The sequence below is a fragment of the Ochotona princeps genome, chromosome 32 (assembly GCF_030435755.1).
Source record: "Ochotona princeps isolate mOchPri1 chromosome 32, mOchPri1.hap1, whole genome shotgun sequence".
NCBI classification, from domain to species: domain Eukaryota; kingdom Metazoa; phylum Chordata; class Mammalia; order Lagomorpha; family Ochotonidae; genus Ochotona; species Ochotona princeps.
Genome location: NC_080863.1, coordinates 11,385,184 through 11,411,210, shown reverse-complemented (window position 1 = coordinate 11,411,210; position 26,027 = coordinate 11,385,184). Strand labels below are relative to the sequence as shown.

Below are 26,027 nucleotides of genomic sequence, written 5' to 3'. Positions count from 1 at the left end.
TCAAAGTACCTGTGTGTGTTTTTATATGAGTAACCATACAGATAATAATGAGACCGGAGAAAGAGTTTTCCAATATTTGGTTCGGTGGACATGAAAATTGATAAACACATACAAACGCACTGTAATATGTATCGTGACCTGATATTGAATTCACTCTTCTTGAATTTCAAAATTACCTTTAAAAACACGAACATTTCTGTTGCTGTTTCCTGTCTCACAGATGAGGAACTTTTCTCTGGGATGTACATAGATTTCATGGGGACGGATGCGGCCATTTTTCGAAGTTTAACCAAGAGAAATGCAGTCAGAACTGACCAACACAATTCTAAATGGCTCAGTGGTAAGGAAACATTTCATGCATTCTTTTTCACATTGTTTTAAATTAACATTTAATTCCATCATGACAGATGACAAACAGTGAAAAAAAAAAAAAACAAAACTTAATATCTGGCCATGACACGAGCAATGATAACTCGGTACGCTATGATTTGAAAATATCTGATATAAATGAATGAGTTGCCACGTACTGCGTATTCTGATTTTTAAAGCTAGTTGTTAGAAAGAAGAGAGAGCTCCCATTTGCTCATCCCCAAATGCCTGCAGCGGTCAGTGCTGAAGCTGGAAGCCAGGAAATGAGTCTGGGTCTCCCACATGGCTGGCAGGAACGCAGCTTCTTGGGCCACCGCCACTGCATCCTGGCATTTTCATCAAGTGAGCGCTGAAGTCTGATGTGGCAGATTCTGTTGTACCATACCTGGGTACCTAATTAGCATCTTAACCCTCTCAGCTAAATGCTTATCCCAAATGCCAAGTCTTCACTTGGCAAACTATCACACAACTTTTATACAAGCGCAAATAAATGTGTAATAATATTTTTTTTATAAATTCCAGGACCCAAGCATCTTCCTCAGTTATAGTATATTAAAATTGATTTTTTTTTACTTATTTGAATGTGGTTATGTTTTTTAGCCATGTAAAATCTAGAAATTATCCTAAATTGATCTCACGTAGATATAACGAACAGATTATATGCAGGTATCTTATGTGTTCTGTATGTATAGATTCTAGAATGTTAAAGCTGCCATATATTTGCCGGCACTTGGCTAATTTTTTATAGAAATTACAGGATTTACTATACGAGTCCAATTAGTCGCTGTTGTTTATGGGGGACAGAAGCAGGCTAAGAGCCTTGTGGCCTCAGCTTAGGGCACATCTGTCGCCGACCCTGAACTTGGCGGTTCTCTTAGCATTGCACAGTTGAGCACGAATTGCTACAGTTCAGCGTCCCGTTCTTGATAGGCCAGCACAAGAAAGCATCGTTTGTCCCATTCCTTTCTGGATGATGTTCTTCCAGTACATCTGGAAATAGAGTATTCTCAAAGTTATTTCGTTCTTCAAATAAGGAAACCCTGTCTGTCTTCAGATGGCTGCATAGTTTCCTTGAAAATGTTCCCCTTCATTTCATTTCATTTGCTGTATTTGAAGAAATGTATTTTTCAGATCTCAGACTCCCAGTCCTTCATCCTGCCTCGGGGAATGTATGCGCACTAGATTAAAAACCACAGGTTGAAAAACAAACTTTTTTTTTTTTTTTTTTTTATAAATAAAACAGTCATCCGATTTCATGGGAAATAGCTAGTAGAAACGCTTTTCCAGTTTGTTTTCAGGACTCATCAGTAGGCACATACTTTTTAATTTACCATGCTTCCAGAATAGACTGCAGATGGAGAGGCATAGTTTGTGATCTCGTAGCTCTGTGTTGAGGGAATTGACCCTCCACAGGTGGTCGGGTGGACTGTATACTCGTACTGCTCCTAGAAGCATCATGTGGGGAGCCTTACTCATGCCTGTCAGAGTTGAGAAAAGCGTGTGTCTGTTGCTTACACAGTGGTTGGATCTTCATCATGATGACAGATTGTCTACCTGCTTTATTGCAGAGCCCATGTTTGTGGATGCTCATGTCATTCCCGACGGCACTGATCCCAATGATGCTAAGGTGTACTTCTTCTTCAAAGAGAAACTGACGGACAACAACCGGAGTACCAAGCAGATTCATTCCATGATTGCCAGAATCTGTCCTGTGAGTAAGACCTCTGTTCTAATTTGAAAGAAGGCCAATGCATCAGCAGTATATAAAGATGCGTGGTGTATCTTCTTGTTTTTGCTGTTGAGAACTACAAAGAAATGGAATGTGGAGAAAAAGTATTCTTGTCACTTGTACGAAGGCACCAAATTTCGTTATATATCTTAATGAAACATTGCATAGTGTTTAACAGACAGGGATTTTGAGCTAATTTTGCATATCAATGTAAAGTCCTGATAGTGGCAAATACTGTGAGTGAAGTACAACTAAACTGGGTAAAAGGTAGTTGTGGAGGGACTGTTTATAATTGTGAGAATGAAGAAGTGTCTTGGTAACTAAAGTATCGGTTATAAAGAGCAACCCAACCAGTGCAAACACATGGTTAATATACATAGCAACTCATAGAAATTGGTGGTGTCCTTGTATATAGGAATCTTATGGTCTTCGGTTGATTTTTGGATTTGAAAAGGTGTTTTTCTAAAAGGGTTTTGTGCTTGAACTAGTTTATACATTATCTTTAACTATGATGTTCCACTGATCACAGACTCCTTTTCAATCATTTCATAGCCAAGCCAGCAGAAGGGTACAATTTTCTTGACACAGAAGGGGGAACTGCCATTCATAAAGATTGTATAGGGATGTTCTTTATGCTATTCCATTTGCTGTGACCACAGGATTAAGCATAATAAACACCAGAAGTACTGAGGGCTGAATGATACTTCAGAGAAATGAATGAGTGAAAATAAAAATTACTGGGGATCCTTAGTCTCTAGTCACTCCCCTCACCATCGCAGGTACAGATAACCTCATGATGTACAGTCATTTTCTTCTTCTTGATGATGGTGTATAATCAAGAAAAGGCAAGTTCAAGGTTTCTCCCCTCCTAGCATTCTATGAATATGTTCCTTGTGAATTGTTAAAATGAGAGCAAGAGGGCATTCAGTAATGTCAGACATGACAATAATAGGGTAATGATAGTCATTTTATAAAATACTATATATCGTAAATATTCTACTTGAACTATTCATGTGGAGATGTGGTCAGCGTTTGATTTCTTTAGATGGTTGTCAACCCCCAATGAAAGTAAGTCGATGCTGAGCTTTTAATGCACCCCAGTATGTGTTTAGAAAATCCTAAAGATGTGTGCCAAATGGTTTCAGAATGACACGGGTGGGCTGCGCAGCCTGGTCAACAAGTGGACCACCTTCTTAAAAGCAAGGCTGGTGTGCTCCGTCACAGATGAAGATGGCCCGGAAACTCACTTCGATGAGCTAGGTATGGAGAAGTGGCATGGAAACATATTTATGCACTTGAAAGCTCTCAGGAAGAAAATGTCTTTCCCATGGATATTTCAGCGTCAGTAATGTGCCAGCTTGTTTTCATGGCCTAGATTCTGTTTATAACTTTCCCCATGCATTTTTTAGCCTTATTTATAACCCTGAATATACTGCAGAGACATTTAGTTAATTGTTTTAAATGTGTTTTAAACATCACCATGTTTTGTAATGAGGGAATGTGTTACATGTATTAACTGTTTCTTTGAAAGACAGGCAGAGAGGTATAATCATACTTACTTGATTTCTTTATAAGGAACCCTAGTTTTGTACTATGGAAGCGAATTCCCTATTTCATGCCTGCTAGATGATCTGATATTCTGATTTGAGATCAGAATGTATGAGAATAGAATTATTTGTTACTATTTTAAGAATATTGTTGATGTTTGGACACTTGAAATAATAAGATTTTTTCTCATTTATAGAGGATGTATTTCTCCTGGAAACTGATAATCCAAGGACAACACTGGTATATGGCATTTTTACAACATCTAGGTAATTTTTGAACATTTATATTGTGTGAACTTTATTGAGTAAGAGTGTTCGGCATGAAACAATTATTTGTCTGACTTTTATTCTCACAGAGTATTTGGGGTATAGATGTTCCAATTTCTTTGTCCAAATTAATAAGCTGTACTTGAGTCAAAACACTACTTTCTGAACAGTTACTTAGGGTAGTCTTGGTAATGATTCTGTGCCTTTTTTTTTAAAAGAATTTTAAAATCTTACAGTGTATAAGATAAATTGCAATGAGGATAGAGTCTGAGCACAGGAACATGTTTAAGTAGGAATTGTTTTTGGAGGTGATGGAAATGTTTACCACCTGGATTGTAATGGTAGATGACAGTGTGGTCCACATGCCGGGCCCTGCAAAAGTTCATGGAAAATGAATGTTCTAGGGACACTGTGCTTGCATTTCAGGAGATTTGTGCCACAGTAAACTTATCTTTTAAGTTTATATTTCCATTACTTTTGAAATATCTTCTTGTGCGTATGTCCAAATTCATCAAAGTGTATATTAATACAAAAAGCTATGATAATTTCGTATGAACAGGCTTGATTATTTTGGGTAACATTATCATAGGCTGCATTGGTAGTCATTTGGAATTCAAGTTTATATATTTTATTTTTTTATTTTTTAATTTTTTTTGGCAGGGACAAAAACAGTTTATTTAATAATTCAATGTATCATCAAGGAACCAAATTATTATATTTTATTATTTTTCATGATATGGCTCCATAGGTACATGGATTCCCCTTTACATCCCCCCATCAAGTTCATATATTTTAAAATGTATGAATCTTTACTTCTGTATAAGTAAGTTAGCTAGATAGGAAGTTGCTTAAATTGACACACTTTTGGGAAATGCGGGAAGGAATCTTCTGTAACATTAATTGTTGCCTATTGCATTCATGGATGGATGGATTAAATATCTTGTGTTAAAGTCTAATTTCAAATCAGACATTTTCAACTTTAATACACAATTCCATAGCCTAGCATTCGGCTCTTTTGACGTCTTTGCATCACATCATTTTGATGAGTGACAGATCAAACTTAAAAACTTTAGCTGACAGATCTTTCATTTCTGTGGTGAGCCATGCAATATAATTGCATGTATGCATTGTGCAATTTTCAATAAGCGCAAACATTTCTCTATCCTCAAATCGTTATTGTTTTTCTATGGTAAATATATTCTAAATCTTTTCAGTTTTTTTTCTACAAAGCATGCAGTGTTGTATTTATCATCCATTGTTTAAAAATTGTATTTAAAAATGGGAGAAAATGAACTTCTAATCTTTTGCCTTCTTATCTTTTAGCTCAGTTTTTAAAGGCTCAGCAGTGTGTGTGTATCATTTCTCTGACATTCAGACTGTGTTTAATGGACCATTTGCCCACAAGGAAGGACCCAACCATCAGCTCATTTCCTACCAGGGCAGGATTCCTTATCCTCGCCCTGGAACTGTAAGTATCCTAGAAGGAATCTTGGCTCCTTGCTTTATGGAAAATATTGCTTAACAAGAAGTACATGTCATCCAGGCATGTAGGAACTATCACCATGGACCACTGCCCTTTGTAGGTTTTCAATTCATGAGATTTAGTTTTGATAGGAGTTCACTTTTGCAGGACAGCCAGAGAATTTGCTTAGTGACTTTTCAGAGCCTTGCCCTCTGTTAAGTCGTCTCCATGTTTCAGTGACCAAATAACTATGTCAGAATTAATGCATGATAGCCTGTGTCGACATTTCATTCGTAATTGGCATATTGTGTTGAAAGTTCTATATTGCATACTTCTCAAAGGAAGAATGTGTTTGAATATGTGAGCAAATAATGAAAAGGGAAGTGATGTCATCACTCAAAGAAAACATTTCTAATTGTTGAGCAATAGGTGAGTTGGAATTCTTTCTTTAGTTTTGCCCAGCTTTTGAATTAGAAATCCCTGAACCATGTTACTATAACCACAGCGTGTGATGGCAGTTGCATTATGGGACACATTGAAAACTGATTTTCCAGCTGGGGATACTGAGTGCTTGGCCAGAAGGAGCTGGACTTTGTATAAGACCTCAGTAACAATAGTTGTGTCTTCTAGAATCCTAGCTTCCATCTCTATGAAAGCAGGGACAGGGTGGCCATTATGAGGAGCTGTTATGTAATAGACCATGCGCAGAAATCTTTAGCCATTGCTGTATTTCATAGAACAGGGCTATTTATCATTATCGTGTGGCTGATGGGAGGAAACAGTCAGGAACTATGTCATAAAAATCTCAGGGTAGTGATTATCGTGATATTTACTTTAATGAGGTGTGTATTTTTTAATTTGTTCCTTGAGTTTGAAATTTCTTTTGCCACGATTCTTTCAGGTCTTCTGGAGTTCTCTCTATTTCTAGATTCTTCTTTTCTCTGTGTTAAAGGAACTGATTTTCAATGTACTGCTTACTCCTTCACTCCTGTTTTCTCATTGTCTTAAAATGACACCCTCGGTTTACTTTTTAATAGAAACAATAACTTGAAAAGCTGCTTTTTCTCATTTTTTGAGGGGTAGAGGGATGGACTGAGCAAAACACACTGACAAGGTAGTTAAGGGGAAAACTTCCATCAGCTAGTCCGGGAGTGCCCATAATGCTTGACGCTGGACCAGGAACCTGTCTCACGCCACTGGCCATCTTGATTGGTGTTTTCATTCCTAGGCCAAGCGATTCAAAATTAAGCTGTCTTTCATTTGATGCCCTGATGTCCTTTGATGCATATTTTATATTGAACCATTAACTGGACCAGTTTTGAGAATTGCCACTTAGCCGTGAACACGTTAACCTTTAGAAAGCCGTGGCAATTAGGACTAACAACAATGTCTTCTAAGAGTTGGCAATGTCCTTTTGAATGTTCATCCTTTGCTATTCACAGCTTCGAGGAGGACGGTCAGGACAGGAGTGGGGGGTTTGTGTTTGGTTCTTTCCTTTTGCCACAGGACAAACAGGAGTACGCGCAGCATTCTTGGGCCACCGACCAAGAACACCACTTGGGGAGTTAGCTAGGAATTAAGGATCGAGCAGGAAGTACTGAGGGGAGACGTAGGCGGAAGTACGAATTTCATTCAAAGTCAAAGACTTATATAATTTTCATGAAAGATATGTGTATTGGCATTTCACTATTGAGTTAATCCCGAATCGGGCGTGTTTTTGAGGAGGAGCTGAAATTGACTCGGTCAGCTTCACCTGCACTGAGCACGCTAAGGGGTGCTTGTGGCTGCGAACGTTTTCATTAGCATTTCCACGGATGTGCAAACTCAACAGAATCCCATTTCTTGACCTGAAGAGAAACCTCTCAAATAAAGAAACCAGATGCAAGAGTTGTGCTGCGGGTGCTAAGGTCTGAGGCCTCAGAAGCATGCGCGGTGTGCGCTGGAGGCAGCCGGGACATGACTACACCTGCTCTCCATTTCAGTTAGGCACGTCACAGGGACAGCTTCCGTCCCCGTCCTTCATTGACTGCTTTACAAACTTGCCACTGTGAGAGTCAGCTTACCAAAAGTATAGGACTGGACTCATAGGGAAACTGTTAGGTTGAAGAATAGTTCTTCTGCATAAAATGTGCAACTAGATATGCACGTCTAGGTAAAAACAAAATAAGCCACAACTGCTGCTACCTGGTAAAGTTGGTGCTTAAAAAATGCCAGGCCTGAGGGCCCGGTGCAGTAGCCTAGTGGCTAAAGTCCTCACCTTGCACACGGCGGGATTCCATATGGGTGCCGGTTGGTTTCCCAGTGGCCCCAATTCCCATCCAGCTCCATGCTTGTAACCTGGGAAAACCAAAGAGAACAGCCTTGAGATGCTTCACTCCTGTGGGAGACCCAGAAAAGGCTCCTGGCTCCTGGCGCAGCACCGGCCATTGTAGCTGCTTGGGGAGTGAATCAGTCGATGGAAGATCTTCCTCTCTGTCTCTCCTCCTCTCTGTATGTCTGACTTTCGGATAAGAAAATAAACATTTTTTTTTTTTAAGGAGCAGGTCTAAAGAATAGGTAAGGAAGTGGAAGTGCTGGTTGTCTGATGTGATGCTGCTCTGGTCACTATGCTTGCGAGTGTCAGTACTTCGCTGTATGCTGCAAACATGTACGAGGGTTGTGTATTGATAAGTTTTGAAAAGGAACGGCTCAGCCTGGCGCTTTGGTGCAGTGGTGAAGCAGCTGCTTGGGTTGCTACGTCCCATATTGGAGTTCCTGGGCTTCCGTTCTGCTCTCTATCCCGGCTCCCTGTTCACTCTGGAACCCAGCAGTAATGAGTCAAGGACTTGGTGATTGCCAACCAGCCGGGATACCCACATCATGATCCAGGATGTTGTTTTTGGCTTGAATCGGCCCTGGCTGTGCGGCATTGGAGGGACTGAGCCAATGGATGGAAGATATCTCTCTCTGTGCCTTTCAAATAACTATTGTTTTTTTTTTTTTTTAAATTAACAATCCTGATTGTCACTATTTGTGTTTTAGTTCTCAAGAATAAGATTTTTATTGTTTCTGTTCTAAAACAGTTTAGAATCAGCCGGGGCTCAGCACCACACATCTGGAAAAGACACCATGGCAAAAAAGGTAGTAGTCGGGGCTTGAGGCATATTTCTATAATGTGGTTTCCTCCAGCTGTGCTGAGACCAGAACAGCTTCTTTAAATCACAATCCTTGTCAGATGAATGATCCTTGGGGACTTGAAGGGGGCAGGGTGGAGGACTGGCTTCTGGAACTCATCCTGGAAAGGCATACCTCCCTGAAGACTCACTGCCTCAGCCGTGCGCCGAGCCAACCCCAAGGAGTCAGCTCTTTCACCCAGACTGGCCAGCCCCTGTCTCCTGCAGGCTTTCATATCCTACTCCTTGCAGCCAGCGCACCTGCTGCCAAGTGACCCCAGGCAGTCCTCGCTGCCAGCCTTCAAAGTCCTCCCAGGGCAAGGATCAACTGTGACCGCTGGGCTTCGCTTCTCCAGACAGTAGTCAGGTTGCCAGGTCAACCCCATAAATAGGGAACTGTGTTTTTCCAAAGAATGCCACTGGCAGAAATCCTATACCCTCATCCTAGTGCTCCCCGTAGGTGCTGCTCTTAAGGCAGGCTGCATAGCTGTGTGAGCAAACAGCCCAAGCGGCAAGATCGAATCAGTAGGGGGAAGCCTGCCAATTGTGTCATAATGTTTTTCCATAAGTGATTCAAGTCTGTGGACGCAACAAGACACCTTTGGTATGCTGCAAAGGGCAGCCAAAGTCTGCAGATTGTCTCTGCGGCTCGGCTCTTGTGGTCCATGCTCTGATGATTGGCTGTGTGGTGTCTGCAGGAGATTTGTGTGCGTGATAGAGTCTGTTCAGATTGAACCTGCTAAGAACCTTCAACTTGACCATTTATTTGGAAAGGAGTGAGGCTGAGCTGTCTCCTTTAAGCAGGCCAAGCATCAGCAAAACAAATAATCAGCGTGGTTGATTATAAAACAGATAATCAGAGGTATTTTTCTTGCTGGCATTTTGATTGGCTCTGTATCTTCTGATTGAAGCTTAAAGCGCTTGTATTTCTCTTTGATGTTGGAGTGTGTTGAGTTAGGGAGAGTCATGATAAAACACAACACCAAAGACCCGTATGCAGGAAAAGTTAATTACACATCACTTTCTGCCCATCGCGTAAACGTATGAGTAAACTTTTAAACATAAATATGACTTTAGAGGAAAAAGAGGTTGCAATGGGCAAATGTTGTGCAAAAAGCCCCATTACAATTTTGAAATTATGCTTGCATGCCTGGCAAGGCGGTTTGCATAAATCGGGTAAGAACCGATTTGGAAGGATGTGTGGACAAAGGGTCCAGCTTCCACAACAAGGTACCAGTAGAAATGAATGCATCTTGGAGGGTCTGCATGGCTAGTGCGACTGGAGCCAGGAGCTTTTCAGGGTACAAAAGGGCCAATATGGGGAAGATGAATACCAGCCCTATTGCAATCCATGGCTCCTACTGTATGATTATCTGGCCTTCAAACAGAAGACCTAGATTACCAAGGGCCGTAATGTAAAATTGGCTTCTCCCAGCCACGAATTTCATAGCCCGGATTCTGGAAGGCCACTGGGTGTCTCCTTTTATCCACAGAGTACTCATCTTTCCAGTGTCAGGTCAAGATCCCCTTGACCTACTAGTCACTCTGTGACAGGTTTTCGGGTCACTTCCTGCTTGCTGTCTTGCGTGTCATCTCCCACTCCCAATTCTTTCTTCACTCACATTAGGTTGTGTGACCCTGTGGTGCCCCCAGGAATCACAGCTCCCTGCAGAAGCCCAGCTTTTTCTTTACACATCTCTAAGCGCCTTTGCCCATCTTGGTAGCCCTTTTTTATTGCTCTCAGTTTGTTTAAATGTGTTGGCTTTTCGATGTCCGTGGCAATTGGCCCCAATCCAAGCACTGTTAATTATTTTACATCATTGTTACGTGTCTTAACGTCCTGCTTTATTTTTTAGACTTCAAATTCTTTTCTTTGCATAAAGTGAACAGATTTCATGTATCGCAAAACAGATCCTACCTGTGGCCCACACTCCTCTTTCTCCTTCCTTATTTCTTTCTATAAAACAATTTTACAATGACATATTTGCAGTTCGCTTCCTAATCACAAGCTTGATGCTCTGTTAGGTAAAGAATTAAACGAAAATAAGTAGGAAAAGGTCCCACTGTTGGAAAGTATAGACCAAGGCTGTAAACCATAATCAAACTCCAAGATGATGATCTTGCTGAAACATATCACATTTTTGCACTCTGTGCATTTGTGACCACAGATCTCAGATGCCTCTTTAGGGGAGTTAGAGCTCGAACACTTCCAATGCAATCGAGTTCTGAGTGTGCCCATCTTCCTGCTTGGAGTGCTTGGGTAGAGAAAGGACCTTCTGGTTCTTGGGACCCCATGGGCACATTGAAATGGTTTCTAAATAAGACATTCCCAAAGGACTCACATTAGCATGCTCCTTTTGAGGAATTGTATAAGATGAGGATTAGAAACATTTCAGAGAATCAGAAATGATACATGTTTTAGAAGTAGCTGGGTATAAAGGAGAAGTTAGGGAGGGATGGCAGTTGCTAACACTCCCTGTATTAGTCACTTCTCCATTGCCATAAATGAGAGGCACGTCTTGGGTAAGGGGCCGATTGACTTGGATCCAATGGCCACATCTGGGTAGGCATCTGGGCAGGCCACAGAATGGCAGAAGGAGTGAATTAGAAATCAGAGAGAAAAATTCGACTTTGCCCATTCTCCATGTCCGTGTGTATCTCCTCACAAAACCGGCAGAATTGAATCATGAGCTCATGGTCAACCGAACCCAATCCAGTTTACTTACTATTCCAAGGCCTTCGCTTCAGACACCCGGATGGCATCAAGGCTTCAGCCTTAATGTGTCAGCCATTAACAATAACCCATTAACCATTAACATAAGGCTTTGGGAAACAAGTCCTGCTTCCTTGGTCCTTAAGGGGCTCTGCACACCGGAATCCGAATGATAACCCTTCCTTAATGTGACACTCTGGTTCCTGGGTTTCACCAACACCTTGCTTAATCACAATGCTTAAAGTATCTTCACTCAAGAAGGACTACTTATCGCTGCTCACTAAACCGGAGCAGCAGAAAAGCAAGCAATTAAAGGAGAAGCTTAACCGGAATTATTGAACGACTGTTTGTGGAGTAAATTTAGCCAGCCCAATTAGTGGACCGAATCTTTTATTTTTATGACAGCATGTGAATATATTATTATCTTGACAGTTCAGTACACACTCTCTATTATAGTTCAAGAGAAGAGAAAAGTTAACTCCATCTTTTTTTTAAACTCAGGGTTGTTAGATTGAGTAAACTTACCAGTGCAAATAACTTAAAAAGGGTATCTTTTTCTGTGGTTATTGTCGCCTTTGCTGTTATTCATTCTGCCTTACCTGAAGGCTCTGTGACATGAATTAATAGATCAACCATCATTAGCAACAAAATTATATGAGAAGACCCTTGTTTCTAAACGAAAATATTCATTGTGAACATGGAGTTCTCCACTTGCGAGCAGTCAGATGAATGTAAACCCACTGATTTTATTTCATTTACTTATTCAATAACTATGTTTTTGAGCAACTTTATAATTTTTAATCTGAATTCCAGTTATCCTGGAAATGAAATGTACACCCTAGGCACTGGTATTTTAATAAGCTTATCCCATGCTAGACTGGAAATAACAAAAGTTGCCTTGTAATATATGCTAACTTTGGGTCTGTCCCGAACTTGAAAATGAGAGTGTTTGCGCATATTTAAGAAAACATCTCAGCCTCGCAAGCCATAATTTGTGGTGTTTTCTTAAAGAACTGGAACTATTTCAGTTGCCCATGCATTGTTCTTTCCATGTTTTCATTTAATGAGCAATGGGTTTCCCTTTTTCCTTTTTGTGTGAAGACTCTGGGGAGAAAATACCCGTGATCCCACACCACACACAATGTGAGACACACCCGTCTGCCTAGGACAACCTCCAGTTCAATTCTTTGTCCTCCTTTGGGTCTTCACTGTGGGAAGTTAACTTGTACATTTAAGGATAATACATCTTCTTAAAAGAAAAATACATCATCCCCAAATGATATATTTTATATATCATCCCCGGGATAATGTATTTAATACTATAACAAAAAAAAAAGTAAGACTAGCAGAATAACTACTTCATTACCTCTCTTTGTTAAGTCATCGGACTACTTCTTACGCCTCCGTGGAATAAGACAACTATAAATTCTGCTACTACAAAAAGTGCTAGCACATTTTCATTCGTCAAACTTAGCCTGAAACATGCCCTCGCCAGGATGTGGAGTGAGGTCATGTTACTGGTGTTAGCTCTGCTCAGTGTTCGCTTTTTCCATTTTGTCTGCCACAAACCCAAAATACCAGATGCAGCTGGCCATGCAGGAGGTTTCAATCCAGCAGGGAAGACGGCCTTGGGGACCTGAGCAAAGACAGAGAGAGAGAGGTCTCCTGGCGTAGTGCCACGAGGGGGTTCCAAGGGAGGGAGCGAGGAAAGGAGAGATAGAGAGGGAGGGAGAGGGAGAGAGAGAGAACACAGAAAGGGGCGGTGGCCATCATGGATTGGCAGCTAGGGCTATTCGCGGGCCATGAGCGTTTAGTAGATGCAGGGATAGGTGGGTAGTCGTGGGAGGGGCCGCAAGGGATTGGTGGATAGGGCAGACAGGATCAGGAAGTTATTCCATTTGAATGAGATTTAACTTCCGGGTGAGTTACCATTCTTGTTGTAACCTAGTGTCCACAGAACCAGTGCCTGTCTGTCGTTGCTGGATTAGAAGGTTTACGTTGGTACTTTCCTTCTACCTGATAATGCTTTGCTAATTTCTTTTTCTTTTCTTTTTTTTTTTTTTTTTCGACAAGTTGCATCTGAATTCATTGAACATCACAGTTACAGAGTTAGGGAAATTTGCATTGAGTTGGTTGGCTCCCCATATGACTGCGACAGTCAGGGATGGCCAAGGCCAAAGCCAGGAGCCTGGAGCTTCCTCTGGGTCTCTCATGTGGGAGGTGGGGGCCCAAACACTTTGGACCACCCTCTGCTGCTTTCCCCACCCCATTAGCAGTGTTAGAAGTAGAGCAGCCAGACATGAAATGGTACCTTTACAGAATACCGACGTTACAGTGGTGGTTGAATCCACTGAGCCACCATACTCAGACCTGTATTTTTTTTAATTTATTGATTATTTTTATTCGAAAGTCAGATACACAGAGAGGAGGAGAGACAGAGAGAGGAAGAACTTCCATATGATGGTTCAGTCCCCAAGAGGCGGCAGCGGCCAGAGCTGAGCTGCTCCGAAGCCAGGAGCCTGGAGCCTCTTCCAGGTCTCCCACTTGGATGCAGGGTGCTAAGGCTTTGGAATGTCCTTGGCTGCTCCCACAAGCAGGGAACTGGATGGGAAGAGGGGCTGCTGGGATCAGAACCAGCGGCCATATGGGATCCTGGTGTGTGCAAAGTGAGGACTTTAGCCGCTAGGCTAATGCGCCAGACCCCAGGCATGTCTTTTTCTTTTAAGATTTATTTATGTATTTATTTATTTGAAAGACGCAACTATAGAGAGTCAGAGAGATCTTCTATTTACTGGTTCACCCCACAATAGACCCCCTACATGATCCCAATGACCAGGGTTGGGCCAGCCCCAAAACCAAGAGGCTGAAACCCCATCTCAGTCTGATGTGAGTGACACAAGCCCGAGCACTTGGGCCATTATGTGTGGCTTTCTTAGATGCCTTAGCAGGGAACTGTATCAGAAGTGGAGGAGATGGGGGCCCGGCGGCGCGGCCTAGCGGCTAAAGTCCTCGCCTTGTACATGCTGGGATCCCACATGGGTACCGGTTCTAATCCCAGCAGTCCCGCTTCCCATCCAGCTCCCTGCTTGTGGCCTGGGAAAGCAGTCGAGGACGGCCCAAAGCCTTGGGACCCTGCACCTGCGTGGGAGACCCGGAAGAAGCTCCTGGCTCCTGGCTTCGGATTGGCGCAGCTCTAGCCATTGCAGCCACTTAGGGAGTGAAACATCAGATGGAAGATCTTCCTCTCTGTCTCTCCTCTTCTCTATGTATCTGACTTTGCAATACAAATAAATCTTAAAAAAAAAAAAGTGGAGGAGCCGGGAATTGAACCATTAGTGTTGGGGAAGCAGCATTCACTCATTTACCGCAGTGCTGCCCCCAGGAGGGCCCGTGCGTGATCAGGACTGAAAGAAGACTCCGACAAAACCATGGGGGACGAGTTCTAGAAGGGCCCATGGATGGCAGTAGCAGGAGCCAGTATTCCAGGACAGAACATGCTTGAAGCAAAAGCAAAGGTCCGATAAGCCTGGGAGTGACAGCTCAGGCCAGAAGTCACGGCAGCCATTCTAAGCGGTTGGTATTTCATCCTGAGGATAACACACGTCGCAGAGACTTTTCTAGAATCAAATCATTGCAGCGGACTTGCCGTCTCCCATTTCAGCTGCACCTTGTGCAGGGGAGACGAGCTGGAATAAAACTCTTGTGCAGGAAAGTTGAATTTTATCCCAATAGTGTGATTATGTCAAACAGTAGAAGCGGAGACTTAGGGCCACAATGTGTGTGTGTGTGTTTTCTGACAGGATAACCTTCAGCAGGAAATAATGCATTCACAATGGCCGTAATTTTCTCTACACACGAATAGGACGGGAAAAATGAGCTTCGTCTCGTCCAAATGATCAAATCATACACGTCCTGTGTTAATATTTCTATAATAGCGTACAGATAAGCAGGAAGTTATTGATGTTTCCGCGGGTACCATAGCAACAGGAGTTTTCGTGTTCTGAGAGGTAAAGGCCTTTTCATTCTTTCTAGCATGAGGTCATTATTTACTTTTTTTTTTTTTTTTTTTTTGCCAAAACCTCTCAGTGCCCCGGAGGAGCGTTTACGCCTAACATGCGAAGCACCAAGGAGTTTCCAGATGACGTGGTCACGTTCATCCGGAACCACCCGCTCATGTACAACTCCATCTACCCCATTCACCGACGGCCTCTGATCGTGCGCATCGGCACCGACTACAAGTACACGAAGATCGCCGTGGATCAGGTGCACGCGGCCGACGGCCGCTACCGCGTGCTGTTCCTCGGGACGGGTGAGTGTGTGCCCGAAGCCCTACCCGAAGGTGGCAAAGACCGCACTGTGACGCAGCCGTAACATAGGGGATGGGAAAGGCCGTGCTTGACTGAATGAATGATCGCTTACACAGACCAACTTGTGTTCACAGACACAACTTCACTCACACATGCTGGGGTTGGGCCAGACTGAAGTTCACAGCCAGGAACTCTGTCTGGATGGCCCACCTGCTGCTGCTGTGAACAGGAAGTGTTGTGTTGGGTGTGGAGTAGCCGGAACACTCCAATAGGAGACGCAGGTGCTTCTAACAGGGACTTAACCATCCGTGCTGCGATGTCAGCTCCCTCATTTTGCCCTCAGCTTTTGATCTAGCCTGTGATCTTCATGGCCTTTCTTGCAAATTGGATGCCCGTTCTCTTTATTCTCCTTTGCCCACACTGGTGTTTACTTTACACTCCTTATGCCTGAGTGTGGAGCCACGCGTACATCTGCCCTTGTTGCCGCCTGCACGGCACTGCGCCTCTCTGCGGAGTCCTGCCTATTTACTGATGCTAGGACCATCTAGTCTGTTTCCCGTGGAACTGCCGGTCCCCTCATGCTGTCATCTGGGACTGCAGACTCCCCTCTTGCCTGTTGTATCAGACGTGTGTCACCTCATCTCCCCTCCCCTAACCGTAGCCTTTCCCTGGACGGTGAGCACGGAGAGTCCCCAAGGGTCTGTCCACCATCCTCTTCGTTTGGATATTGTTCGGCCGTCTCCTTCATTCCTTTGCCTTTAGTTGTCTGTTCTGTGCAAACAAGCCAAACGTGGGTGTCACTAGCCCAAGCACCACCTCTCATCTTCCGAGTCCTGTACCCAGAACTTCAATTGGTCCTCCACAACCATGTCCATGACCACACACTCCTCTCAAGGTTGTTTGTCAAGGAATATCACAGCATCTGGTATAAATATTCTAACCCATGCCATGAAATGAATTCATAAACACCTGTAAATGTTCATCTTCATTTGCATATAGTCTGTGGTCATATAGTCTTCATATAGTTGACTCAAATTTGCTTTTGGACCTCAACTCAGAACATTCGATGTGAAGTTTGCACTTGGCAGAAAAGCAAATTTCTTCCTCAAGCTAAGTTAAAATTTAGAGTCACACCTTTCCCTGATATTCATATTACCCCAGAATGATGACTGTTTACTTTTCTGTCCTTTGAAGTCGGCTGTAGAGGTAGGCTTTGATGTCCCAATGTAGGCTTTCATTTATTTTTCCTTGAAAATCTACATAAAATATGTAGATTTCATGGATGGATTTTTCAAGCCTTTTCAAACTGTGCAGTCATATTTATTCAGTGGAAAAAAAACACGTTTTTGCACAAATGCTTTGGCTTTTCTTGCCACATAGACTTCTGGCATCTTTCTGTACATTTTGTATGTTGGTATTTGAACACACGTGTCATTTTCAGAAATAATATTGAAGCATGTGTTTTCAGTGGTGGTGGGAAACCTCACTAATGCTTGCTTACGAAGCCACAGGAGTCTCTTGAGGGTTCCCATCCTCACAGGCAGTGCCTCGGCACCAGCACCTTGCTGAGTGGACTCCAACCCTCTAGACCACATGGTCACAGCAGACACACTGCAGGACAAAAGCGGTGGCTTCAGTGTGCTTGCTGTAAGTGCTAACAACCAGTATAGTATTCATGTCTACACGAATATACTTCTTCCCATTTAGTGCCTGGATTGCTGGTGAGATTTCTTTCCAATGAAGTTCTTTCTGCACATTGGTTGTCAGAAGTGAATGAAATAGCTTTTTGTCTGAAACGGCTCTTGGACCACAGTCCCCAGGATGGCTCAGCTGGTGCGTCTTCATGTCTGTAATCATCCTGGGTATTGCCAAATGCCCCCCATGCCAGAGAGCCCTTCGGTGGCCTTTGGATTAATAATGATAGGCTCATTACTGCCCCTGCAGAATATTTTTTTTTCAGAATCTCCTTTCTGGCCCATCATGGGAAATCTAGACAAATCCAATGGAAACATTTGTTGTCAGGGAAGATGTGTTGGGACAGTGTCTGGCTAGTCATTGCAGTGCCAGTAGAATATCACGCAGCAGACTCTGCTTTCACACACCTACCTGCTATGGACCGAAAGAAGCTTTATCCTTGCCTGTCTCCATGGGTGTTTCTCAGAAAGATAAAATCAGGGTCATGTAGAACTTGCTAGAAACACACTTCCTCAGGCCCTACCCTGAGATCTAAGGATGAGACTTTGTTGTCTGTACTTAACCCAAGCTCCCAGGTGTCTCTGTGATACTTAGAGATGTTTAATGTTTGGCTTATGTCACCATCATCCCACTGCTGTTATTACACACAGTTCTGGCCGAGTTTAAGATGTGAGTCCTAAGTGTTTTCCAATGTTGTGAAGACTGTCTCCTTTTATATTTTGTATGGCACCAGATACCAAGCAAAATAGGCCAAAAAAAAGTCAACAAATGAAAAAAAAAAGGAAGATGAAAGAAAGAAAGGAATGGAGACCATAGCACATATAACTTGTGAACTAAGTCTAGCCTTTGCATTTCTTTTTATGTAATATCTAGGCTCAGAATGGTGAATGTGATACAGAAAAAGCTGGGAAGGAATTTCGTGAACGGTGGAAATCATAAAATCCTTAAAATTCAATATCTCTGAATGAATTTTTATTCAAATGCAGATATTTATTTTCATATTGTCTGTGGCTGTTTTAATACTACCAGGGTCCTGGAGAGCCATCAGCTCATGAAGTTTAAAATAAATACACTGTTGACCTATTACAGAGAAGGTGAAGAATTACTCTGAGGTGTTCCACATGATCTCACATGAGGAATGTTCCATGTGCCGATGAAAACACTGTTTGGGAGCTCTAGTAGAACATTCTGTAGATACCTGTTGGGTCTATTTGGTCTTGTGTGTGGGTTAACCCTCTTGTTTCTCTGTTGTGTTGGTGAGCATGTTGGTTACAATGCATATTAGTATGACCCTGGACTAATACTATGGAAAAACTATCAAGAAATTATCAATAGTGCTACCATATGTTGCAAATGTCATCTCCCTTCTGGGTATATTTCCAAAGAAAATACCATCAGTCTGTCCAAGAAATATTGACACTGTTATATTTATTGTGGGACCATTCACAAGCAACGGACTCAACCCACCCAATGAGGAAGGGATAAGAAAATGTGGTTAATACGCACAAGGAAGTCCTCTCCAGCCATAAAGACTAGAAGCCCTGTCGTCTTCAATAACATTAATGGAATGACGTGTAGTAAGCCAACCACAGAAACACAAATATTGTGTAATCTTCTGTATAGAATCCAGGAAAGTGAGTTTGTCTTGGAAGTTCAGAATGGAAGGATGAGCAGCAGGTTCTGGGGAGAAGGTAGGGTTGGGAGGGACAAGAAAGGGTGGAAAAACAGGGATGGAGTTATAGTCAGACTGCAGACAGAAGTTCTGGGGTTCTGTTGCACCGTGGGGTGACAGCAGATACTAAAAATGGACTGTGAATTTCAAAAGGTAGAAGGAACAATACTGAATATTTTCATCATGTTAAAATAATAAAATATTTGAGATAGAGATATGATTTCCTAATTTTGAAATTAGAGAGTGCATACATTTCTCAACAGATCACAGGCTACTCCATAAACATCTATGTCGCTACATCAAATAAAGATAAGGAAAAAAACCTTTGGCCGATCCATCTTGACTGAGGAATGAAGAATTTTGAAAGACTTAGGACTTTGTAAAGAAGCTGTTTTCTGATTTACAGATATGAAACACGAGTTCCTTATGCGGCTCAATGTGAATGATTCTTTGCTCTTAAGTAAAACCTCATTCCTTCTAGTCTCCAAAAAAGATCACAGATCAAAAAAATCTGTTTCAAAGCTTTGTTTAATTCTAAACTTGTTGATTTTTCGTTTTGGGATCTTCGCATTAGTACTGTGAGTATTTTTATATTCCTTACTTTTTGTTTTTTGTTTTCATCTTTAGCAAGGGCTGTAGAACAGCACACAAGGGCTCTCCTAGGATTAATGTTTCTATTTTAACCTCACCACCTACTGCTTGCATGCAGGCCGTTTGTGCAGAGCCGACTGTGTGACACAGTCAAGAGGTTGTTCCCTGTTTTTCTTTTGCTTCTGGAGGCATTTTTATGGAACTGTGGGGGTCAAGTTCAAACATGTTCTGTCAAGTTTGTATGTTAGCGCTGTGCAAGAATCAGAATGAATGGGTGTTAAAGATTTAGGATTTAGTGTGATTTAATGCCTTGATAGGTCTTCCCTGGAGGTACAGTATGCAGGGTTGTTCTGCCAAAATCCTGATGGACATACACTATTTGACCCTTCTTGCTGGTTTCTGTGTTATGGGCTGGGTACTGAGCTGGAAGGCTGGTTGCTGCGAATCCTTTGCACATGGGGAGTTTTCAAGTGTGTGCCCCATGTGTGACCATCTTGGAGCCTGTCACCACTTCTGTCCCATGCAGTGGCTCTCTTAATGAACTGCAGGGCCAGGAATCTTGGTTTTTGCAGGACTCCCTATGATACTGAAGGGAGTGTGCTTGAATTCTGGAAAGACAGAGTGTTGGCTGGAGCCTGAGCCTGCGTGGCACTCTGAGATGGGGTTGAGACGTCTCCTTTGCCCACGAGTAAGGAGCAAATCCCTCTGTAAGCCATCAGCTTGTAATATCTCTGTGGGTCACTGCTTTTCCAAGCCAAGCCTGGGAATTTATTATGGATACTGCAGGGATTTTTCATAGCAGGAAGTATTGGTGGAACAGAGAGAAGGAGAGAGTGATTTGATAGGAGAAAAATGATGAATTATGGCGTCTAGTACGTGATCATGGGTAACTAGATAGTAGAAGGATGTGAAGGGGAAAAATTGGAAAAGAACCCAGAGTGATTGCTGATCTATTGACAAATGCATCATTTGTCCTGAGATGAATTTAAAATTCATTTTAAATCTTATCTTAGAAAATGAATTAAAGAGAAGTAGCTGGTTGATGAAGAGATTCCTTAGTTTTCATTTTTTTATACTGCTCTTTGGAGTTTAATTTTAACAACAGTGCCCAGCCTGCCACTTGCAATGCCGGGATCTAAAACTGAGCAAAGATGCAAGTCCCTACTGCTTTGATCCAATCTAGCTCCCTGCCAATACATCTAGAAAGGCAACGAAGGATGCACCAAGTACTTGGGCCCCTTCTACCCGCATAGGAGACAAGGACAGAGTTCCCAAATCCTGGCTTCATCCTGGCCCAACCCTTGAACTCCAGCCCTCCTGGCCATTTGGGAAGTGAACCAACAGGTAGATCATCAAGATTCTCTCTCCTTTTCCCTCTGTATCTTCTTCTTTCTCCTTCCCTCTCCTCCCCTCCCCTTCCCCTTCTCTCACTCTCCTCCCCTTCTCCTTTTTCTCTTTTATTCTTGCCTTTCAAATAAATCATTAGACACAGTGTAAAAATATCCGATGATTATTGTGTAGACGAGCTACTCTGCTGGAATCACCCATGTATCTATCTAAATTCTACTTGTCATGCAAGGAGTCTAATTCGGTCAGGAATCTAACCTATTTTGTTATTACTTTGATGACACCAATTAAATGTATTTATAATCCTTGCCTCTTACTGGGCATTTATAGGAATTACTTTGCCCAGTTTCCTACCAACCTGGCGAGGCAGTGTAAGAGGTGGCCAACAGGAGGCAAGGTGTTGGTCTGGCTTACTCATTGTTGGATTGTTGGATCCAACACAACACTCAGAGGAGCCACTCAGTCTGTGTTATTAATTTAATGAATGAATGAATTGCATCCTTCTCTCTCCCTGTGTGTAGTTGATGTAGTTGTAGTTGTGTCCCAGTTGATGTCCCAGATCATTAGCTTATGACACGGCCAGACTACAATGAACAATTTCACATCTGAACACTAGTCTTCTCATTTCAAAGTGATTTGTCAGTATCACTTTATATATTTCATGACGCTAGTTGCCCTTGCATTTGCTTATATAAGTCTGAAATCAGCGTCCCAATCATGCCCGAGAGAGGTCTTCAGGAAGTACCTGGAAAAGTATGCATGACCTTGAAAAGGTTTTTACACTAGCATAGACATATCTTTCACTTCATTTTTCCATGAACTTTTTGGAGGACTCTTGGCTGTGCAAATGATATTGTTGCTGTGTTGACATTCAGTGTGAGCGTTGGCATGGCGCCGGATGAGGGATACTCCTCCAAGAACTCATTGACGTCTTGTCACCAAGTCTTCCATGTGAACTAGATGTGTTTTACAAGGTGCCAGAGAAGGCCTGGACACTCTTGGCTTTGGAGCCAACGCGCTATCTGTGTGAGGGGTTAGCTCTGCTAGAATGTAGCTTGTGAGTTTGATTTGTTTTATGTCAGTCACATTTTGAGTTAGGAGCAAAGATAAAAATTTGCAGGGGAAGAAGAATTTGCACAAACCGTGCAATTCCACCTGAACTCTTGGTGTCCGATGAGATGTTTACACCTCTAAAAGTAGTTTTCAAATGAAGTGTGTATTTGCCATCAAAAGGTCTTAAAAACTCTTTAAAATAGAGGTAAGGGTCTCTGGTGTGCATCTGTTTATTGAATGTACATAGTTGGCTGAGATGATTGGCAGATTTCCGAATACCCTCCAAGGATGTAACACTTGCCTGTAGAAGGTAAGACTGTCCTGCTTGGTAACCAGAGCTTCTTTCCTCCCACTAAGATTTCTCTGGGTGACCTGTGAGCATACAGTTCTGCCTTGGCCCTGTGTGCTGCCTCTCCCCGACCCTCCACTCTTAGGCAAACATCAACATGTCTCCCAGCTGGCAGACTACGGTCCGTTAAGTCTGTTGTCAACGACATCCAGAATACAGAGCCACAGAGCATTTTTTCGTTCTTGATGTGCAGTCATTTCCCCGAAGCAGACTTGCTAGCCCTGGTTCTCAGGAGCAGAATACACAGCCAGCAATCAGCCTAGGAGACGTTCACGGTCCAGGAAACCAAAGGAAATGATTCATTTTAGGATGGGGACCATAGTGCAATTGGAACCCAGAGTTCTGAAATCAAAGTACTAAGGTGAATTGGTGCCGTCATGGCGTCTGCACAGCAGCATGTGGCCTAAGCTTCCGTGTGAGGAAGCTATTTTATGTCCCCACAACTCCATTTGTAATTCAGCTCTCTGCTTATGGCCTGAGGAAGAAGTGGAGGATGGCTTACTGTGGGTGACCCAGAGGAACTTCCTGAATCCTAGTTTCAGATGGGCTCAACTCTGGCTGTTGGAGCCATTTGGGGTTGAAGCAGCAGATGGAATACCTCCCTCTCTCCATCTCTTCTTCTCTGTAACTGTTCCTTTCAGATCAAAATCAGTAATTTAGAAGTGAGTGGCGAGAACGATGGTTATTATTATTGTTTAGTTTGTTAGGAGGACGAAAGGGGCTGATGAGGACAAATTCATTTGTAGGTTGAAAACTAGTCCAATAGGCAACAGGAATCGTGCTCAACAGAGTGATGGAGAATCATTAAGGCTGATTTGGAGAGCAACAGATCATTTTTTGAATGGGGTAACTGTCCTTCGTTTGGCTTCTTAATCATTAGGGTTTGAGTTCGTCACCTAAAGTGAATCATCTCACTAAAACTTCAGACAAAGTCAGCATGGTGTAGACTGAGGTTTTGAAAGCTTCAGTGGCTCGCTGTGGCTAGTGAAGGTGTTAGGAACCATAATCTCTTTCCAGCTCATGTCTGTCCCAAACTGGGTAGAAGATTTGGTGCACTGTGGGAGAAGGATAAGACCAAGAGGTGTCCTTGCACATGGCACTTCAGCAGAGAGCGTGTGCTGCAGATGGAGATAGGGGTGTCGCTCCTGTGCGGGTGTTGGCTGAGTGCTTGACAGCGCCTCATGGAGGTCATTCTAGGAGACTGTGCAGACAAGGGCTTCACTCTCGAAGCTCATTTAGAGGGTAGGAAAATAAGAGCGTTTACTAGAAATAAGGAAGAGGAGTGGTCATTCAATTACCAGAGATTAAGAGAAACAATAGTGTGGTGGCCTGAGGGAGGACAGAACATTCAGGCAGAAGTGGTCATCAGACGTGGCGTTGTTACAGCTGAGGGTCACTGTCATGAGTTGCTCTTCATATTGTTGCACCTTGCTACACGTTGGTCACATTTGAGAGGAAGGAAAGAAGGCATTTTGAGCGGAAGAAGCAACTATGGATGCCCAAGGTTTTGTGAACAGAGGCTTGACCCACTTTACAACTGGGCACCTGGAAGCGTGGGTTGATGTTTCAAGCCAGTTTGTGGGAGTGATGTCAACCTTGAAAGCTAATGCAGAGTAGCGTATCTTAAACTCAAAATGGTGCTGGAAAATGATGACCATGCGATTTATTAACCTCCGAAGAATACATCTTTCTTATCTGATAAAGGGTTCTGGAAAAAGTTTATCGTAAATTTGGATCTATGGAAATTTGGCTGATACCTCCAGTATGTGATGAGTAAATCCTTACATAGGATGCCTGCTGTACTGACAATAAGGCAGTTTGCTTGATGTGGAAATACAAATAAAAACAATACTTGACGTAATGCAACTAGAACTATTAAAATAAGTGAAGTTTAATTTACACGATTCCAAAGTGTTCATTTTTAAAGATTGCTAAGGCCCAACATGAGTGTTCTTTAGCTATATGACCAGTCAATCACTAAGATCATGTGAATTTCTAAGTAGATTTTCTCCTTTTGAAACAATTAGTTTTATTTATATCAAGGGATGAGGTACAGAAATAGAGAGAGAGAGAGAGAGGTCTTCCATTCTGTGTTTTGCTCCACAAATGGCCTGCTCTGAGTCAATTCAGAGTCAAGGGATAGGCACTCCATCTGGATTCCCCATTGTGGGTGCCAGATTCCCAAGCACTGGGATCATTTTCCACTGCTCTTCCAGGCACATCAGCCAGGGCTCTGGATGGGAACGCAAGAAGCCTGGACTGGGACCATGCTCACAGCCCTGCAAGCAGTGAGTCAACCCACTTCCCCAAAAAGGTAGCCTCTTGAACTCAATAACCCTCCTAGAGATAATTAGGTTCTAGAACCATAATTATACCAAAAAAACCTGCAAAATTATTAAACTATTTCTGATATATTAAACATAGCAAATGTTTTTATGACAGAATACATAAGGTTTTTTTTTTTGCTGTTTTCTGACCTTTTACTAATGCCTCAGTTAACTCATAACGTATTTTAATCACCCGTTATTATATGTTCTCTAATTTAGCAACCTCACTGCTTTTTAAGATTTCTCTTTTGGCTTTGTCCCTGAATTTAGCTTTTCACTTATTCTACCTACCGAAAAGGAGAGACTTAAAATTTTCTGCAGGAATAATGCATCCAAGTCTGTGTGTGTTGACTTGTAAAATTCTAGGTCAACATATGGCAAGGTGCTGTATCATTAAGATGCCCAGCGAGTCTCCCAAAATTGTGAATTCTAATTTTGGTTGGGATTTCTCGCAAACTATGTTAAATACAGAATGACTTGTTGGAACAACTTGTTATTTCTGGATGAATTCGGGAATATGCTTTGACATTCCAAGGCTGTGAGTTCCCATTGATCAGCTAGCTCTGTGTGACCTAGGACAAGTGATCTAGCGTCTCCCAGCCTAGGTTTTTATTAACTGTACCTGCTTGATAGGCTTGTTTTAAAGATTAAATAAGATAATGTATAGGAAACCCTGGGTGTACTGCCTGGAAATTTGTAAACATTCAATAGGCCTATTAGCACAGGTATTTACATAGTGAAAATACATTTTCATGAAGATAATTAAACATATGCATGACCCATTTATGTCATTTATATATCATTGTAGAGCAGAAGAGGGTCACACACACACACACACAGAGTATGTGAGGAAGCCCCTCCAACAGCAGCATGCCGTCTAACACGACAGGTGTTCCGCAGGTACAACGAGCGTGTCCTGATCAGGAAGTGTACAACACCACATGTGTCTCGAACCAGACCCGCGCTGTGACCGTGGTGAAGCCAGCGACTTGATTGTAGCTGATAGCTTATCGAACTCTGCCTCCACTTGTTGATCTGATTGCTCAAATGATGCTTGCTCAGAGTAGAGAATCAGCAATGCGCATAAATAAAGGCAAAAAACAAAACACAACACAAACAAATGAGCAAACTATCCTTGGCGTCCCTTCTTTCAAAATCACCCTTGCTCAGGACTCACGAGCCTGGGAGTCTACAAAGGCCATGTGTGCACGAAGGGGTGTGTTGACTTTGGACCACACCCTGTAACAATCAATGCCCTGCGCTGTCTCCGCAGCCAGAGGAATCTTCAAGCCAAGTGTCATGAGTAAATACCATCCATAACCCCGTGTCGGTGCAGCTCAGGCTTACGACTAAACTACTTCACGTTGGGCTAGGCCTCGCTGCTAAAGGAAGTTTTCTTTTTAATGAAAGAAAAACAAAAACTTGGAATTTTAATGTTGCGGATAAT

At 42.5% G+C, this 26,027-nt stretch overlaps 1 protein-coding gene across 1 annotated transcript in view; it reads left to right on the top strand.

Annotated features, from left to right (window-relative positions):
* SEMA3C (semaphorin 3C) overlaps positions 1 to 26,027 on the top strand; it is a 141,783-nt gene that overhangs the window by 93,807 nt on the left and 21,949 nt on the right. Inside the window, exons 6-11 of the mRNA XM_058657423.1 lie at positions 221 to 340; positions 1,938 to 2,080; positions 3,244 to 3,358; positions 3,843 to 3,912; positions 5,236 to 5,380; positions 15,326 to 15,548. Of these exons, the coding sequence (XP_058513406.1) occupies positions 221 to 340; positions 1,938 to 2,080; positions 3,244 to 3,358; positions 3,843 to 3,912; positions 5,236 to 5,380; positions 15,326 to 15,548 (816 nt within the window). The remainder of the gene's footprint in view (positions 1 to 220; positions 341 to 1,937; positions 2,081 to 3,243; positions 3,359 to 3,842; positions 3,913 to 5,235; positions 5,381 to 15,325; positions 15,549 to 26,027) is intronic.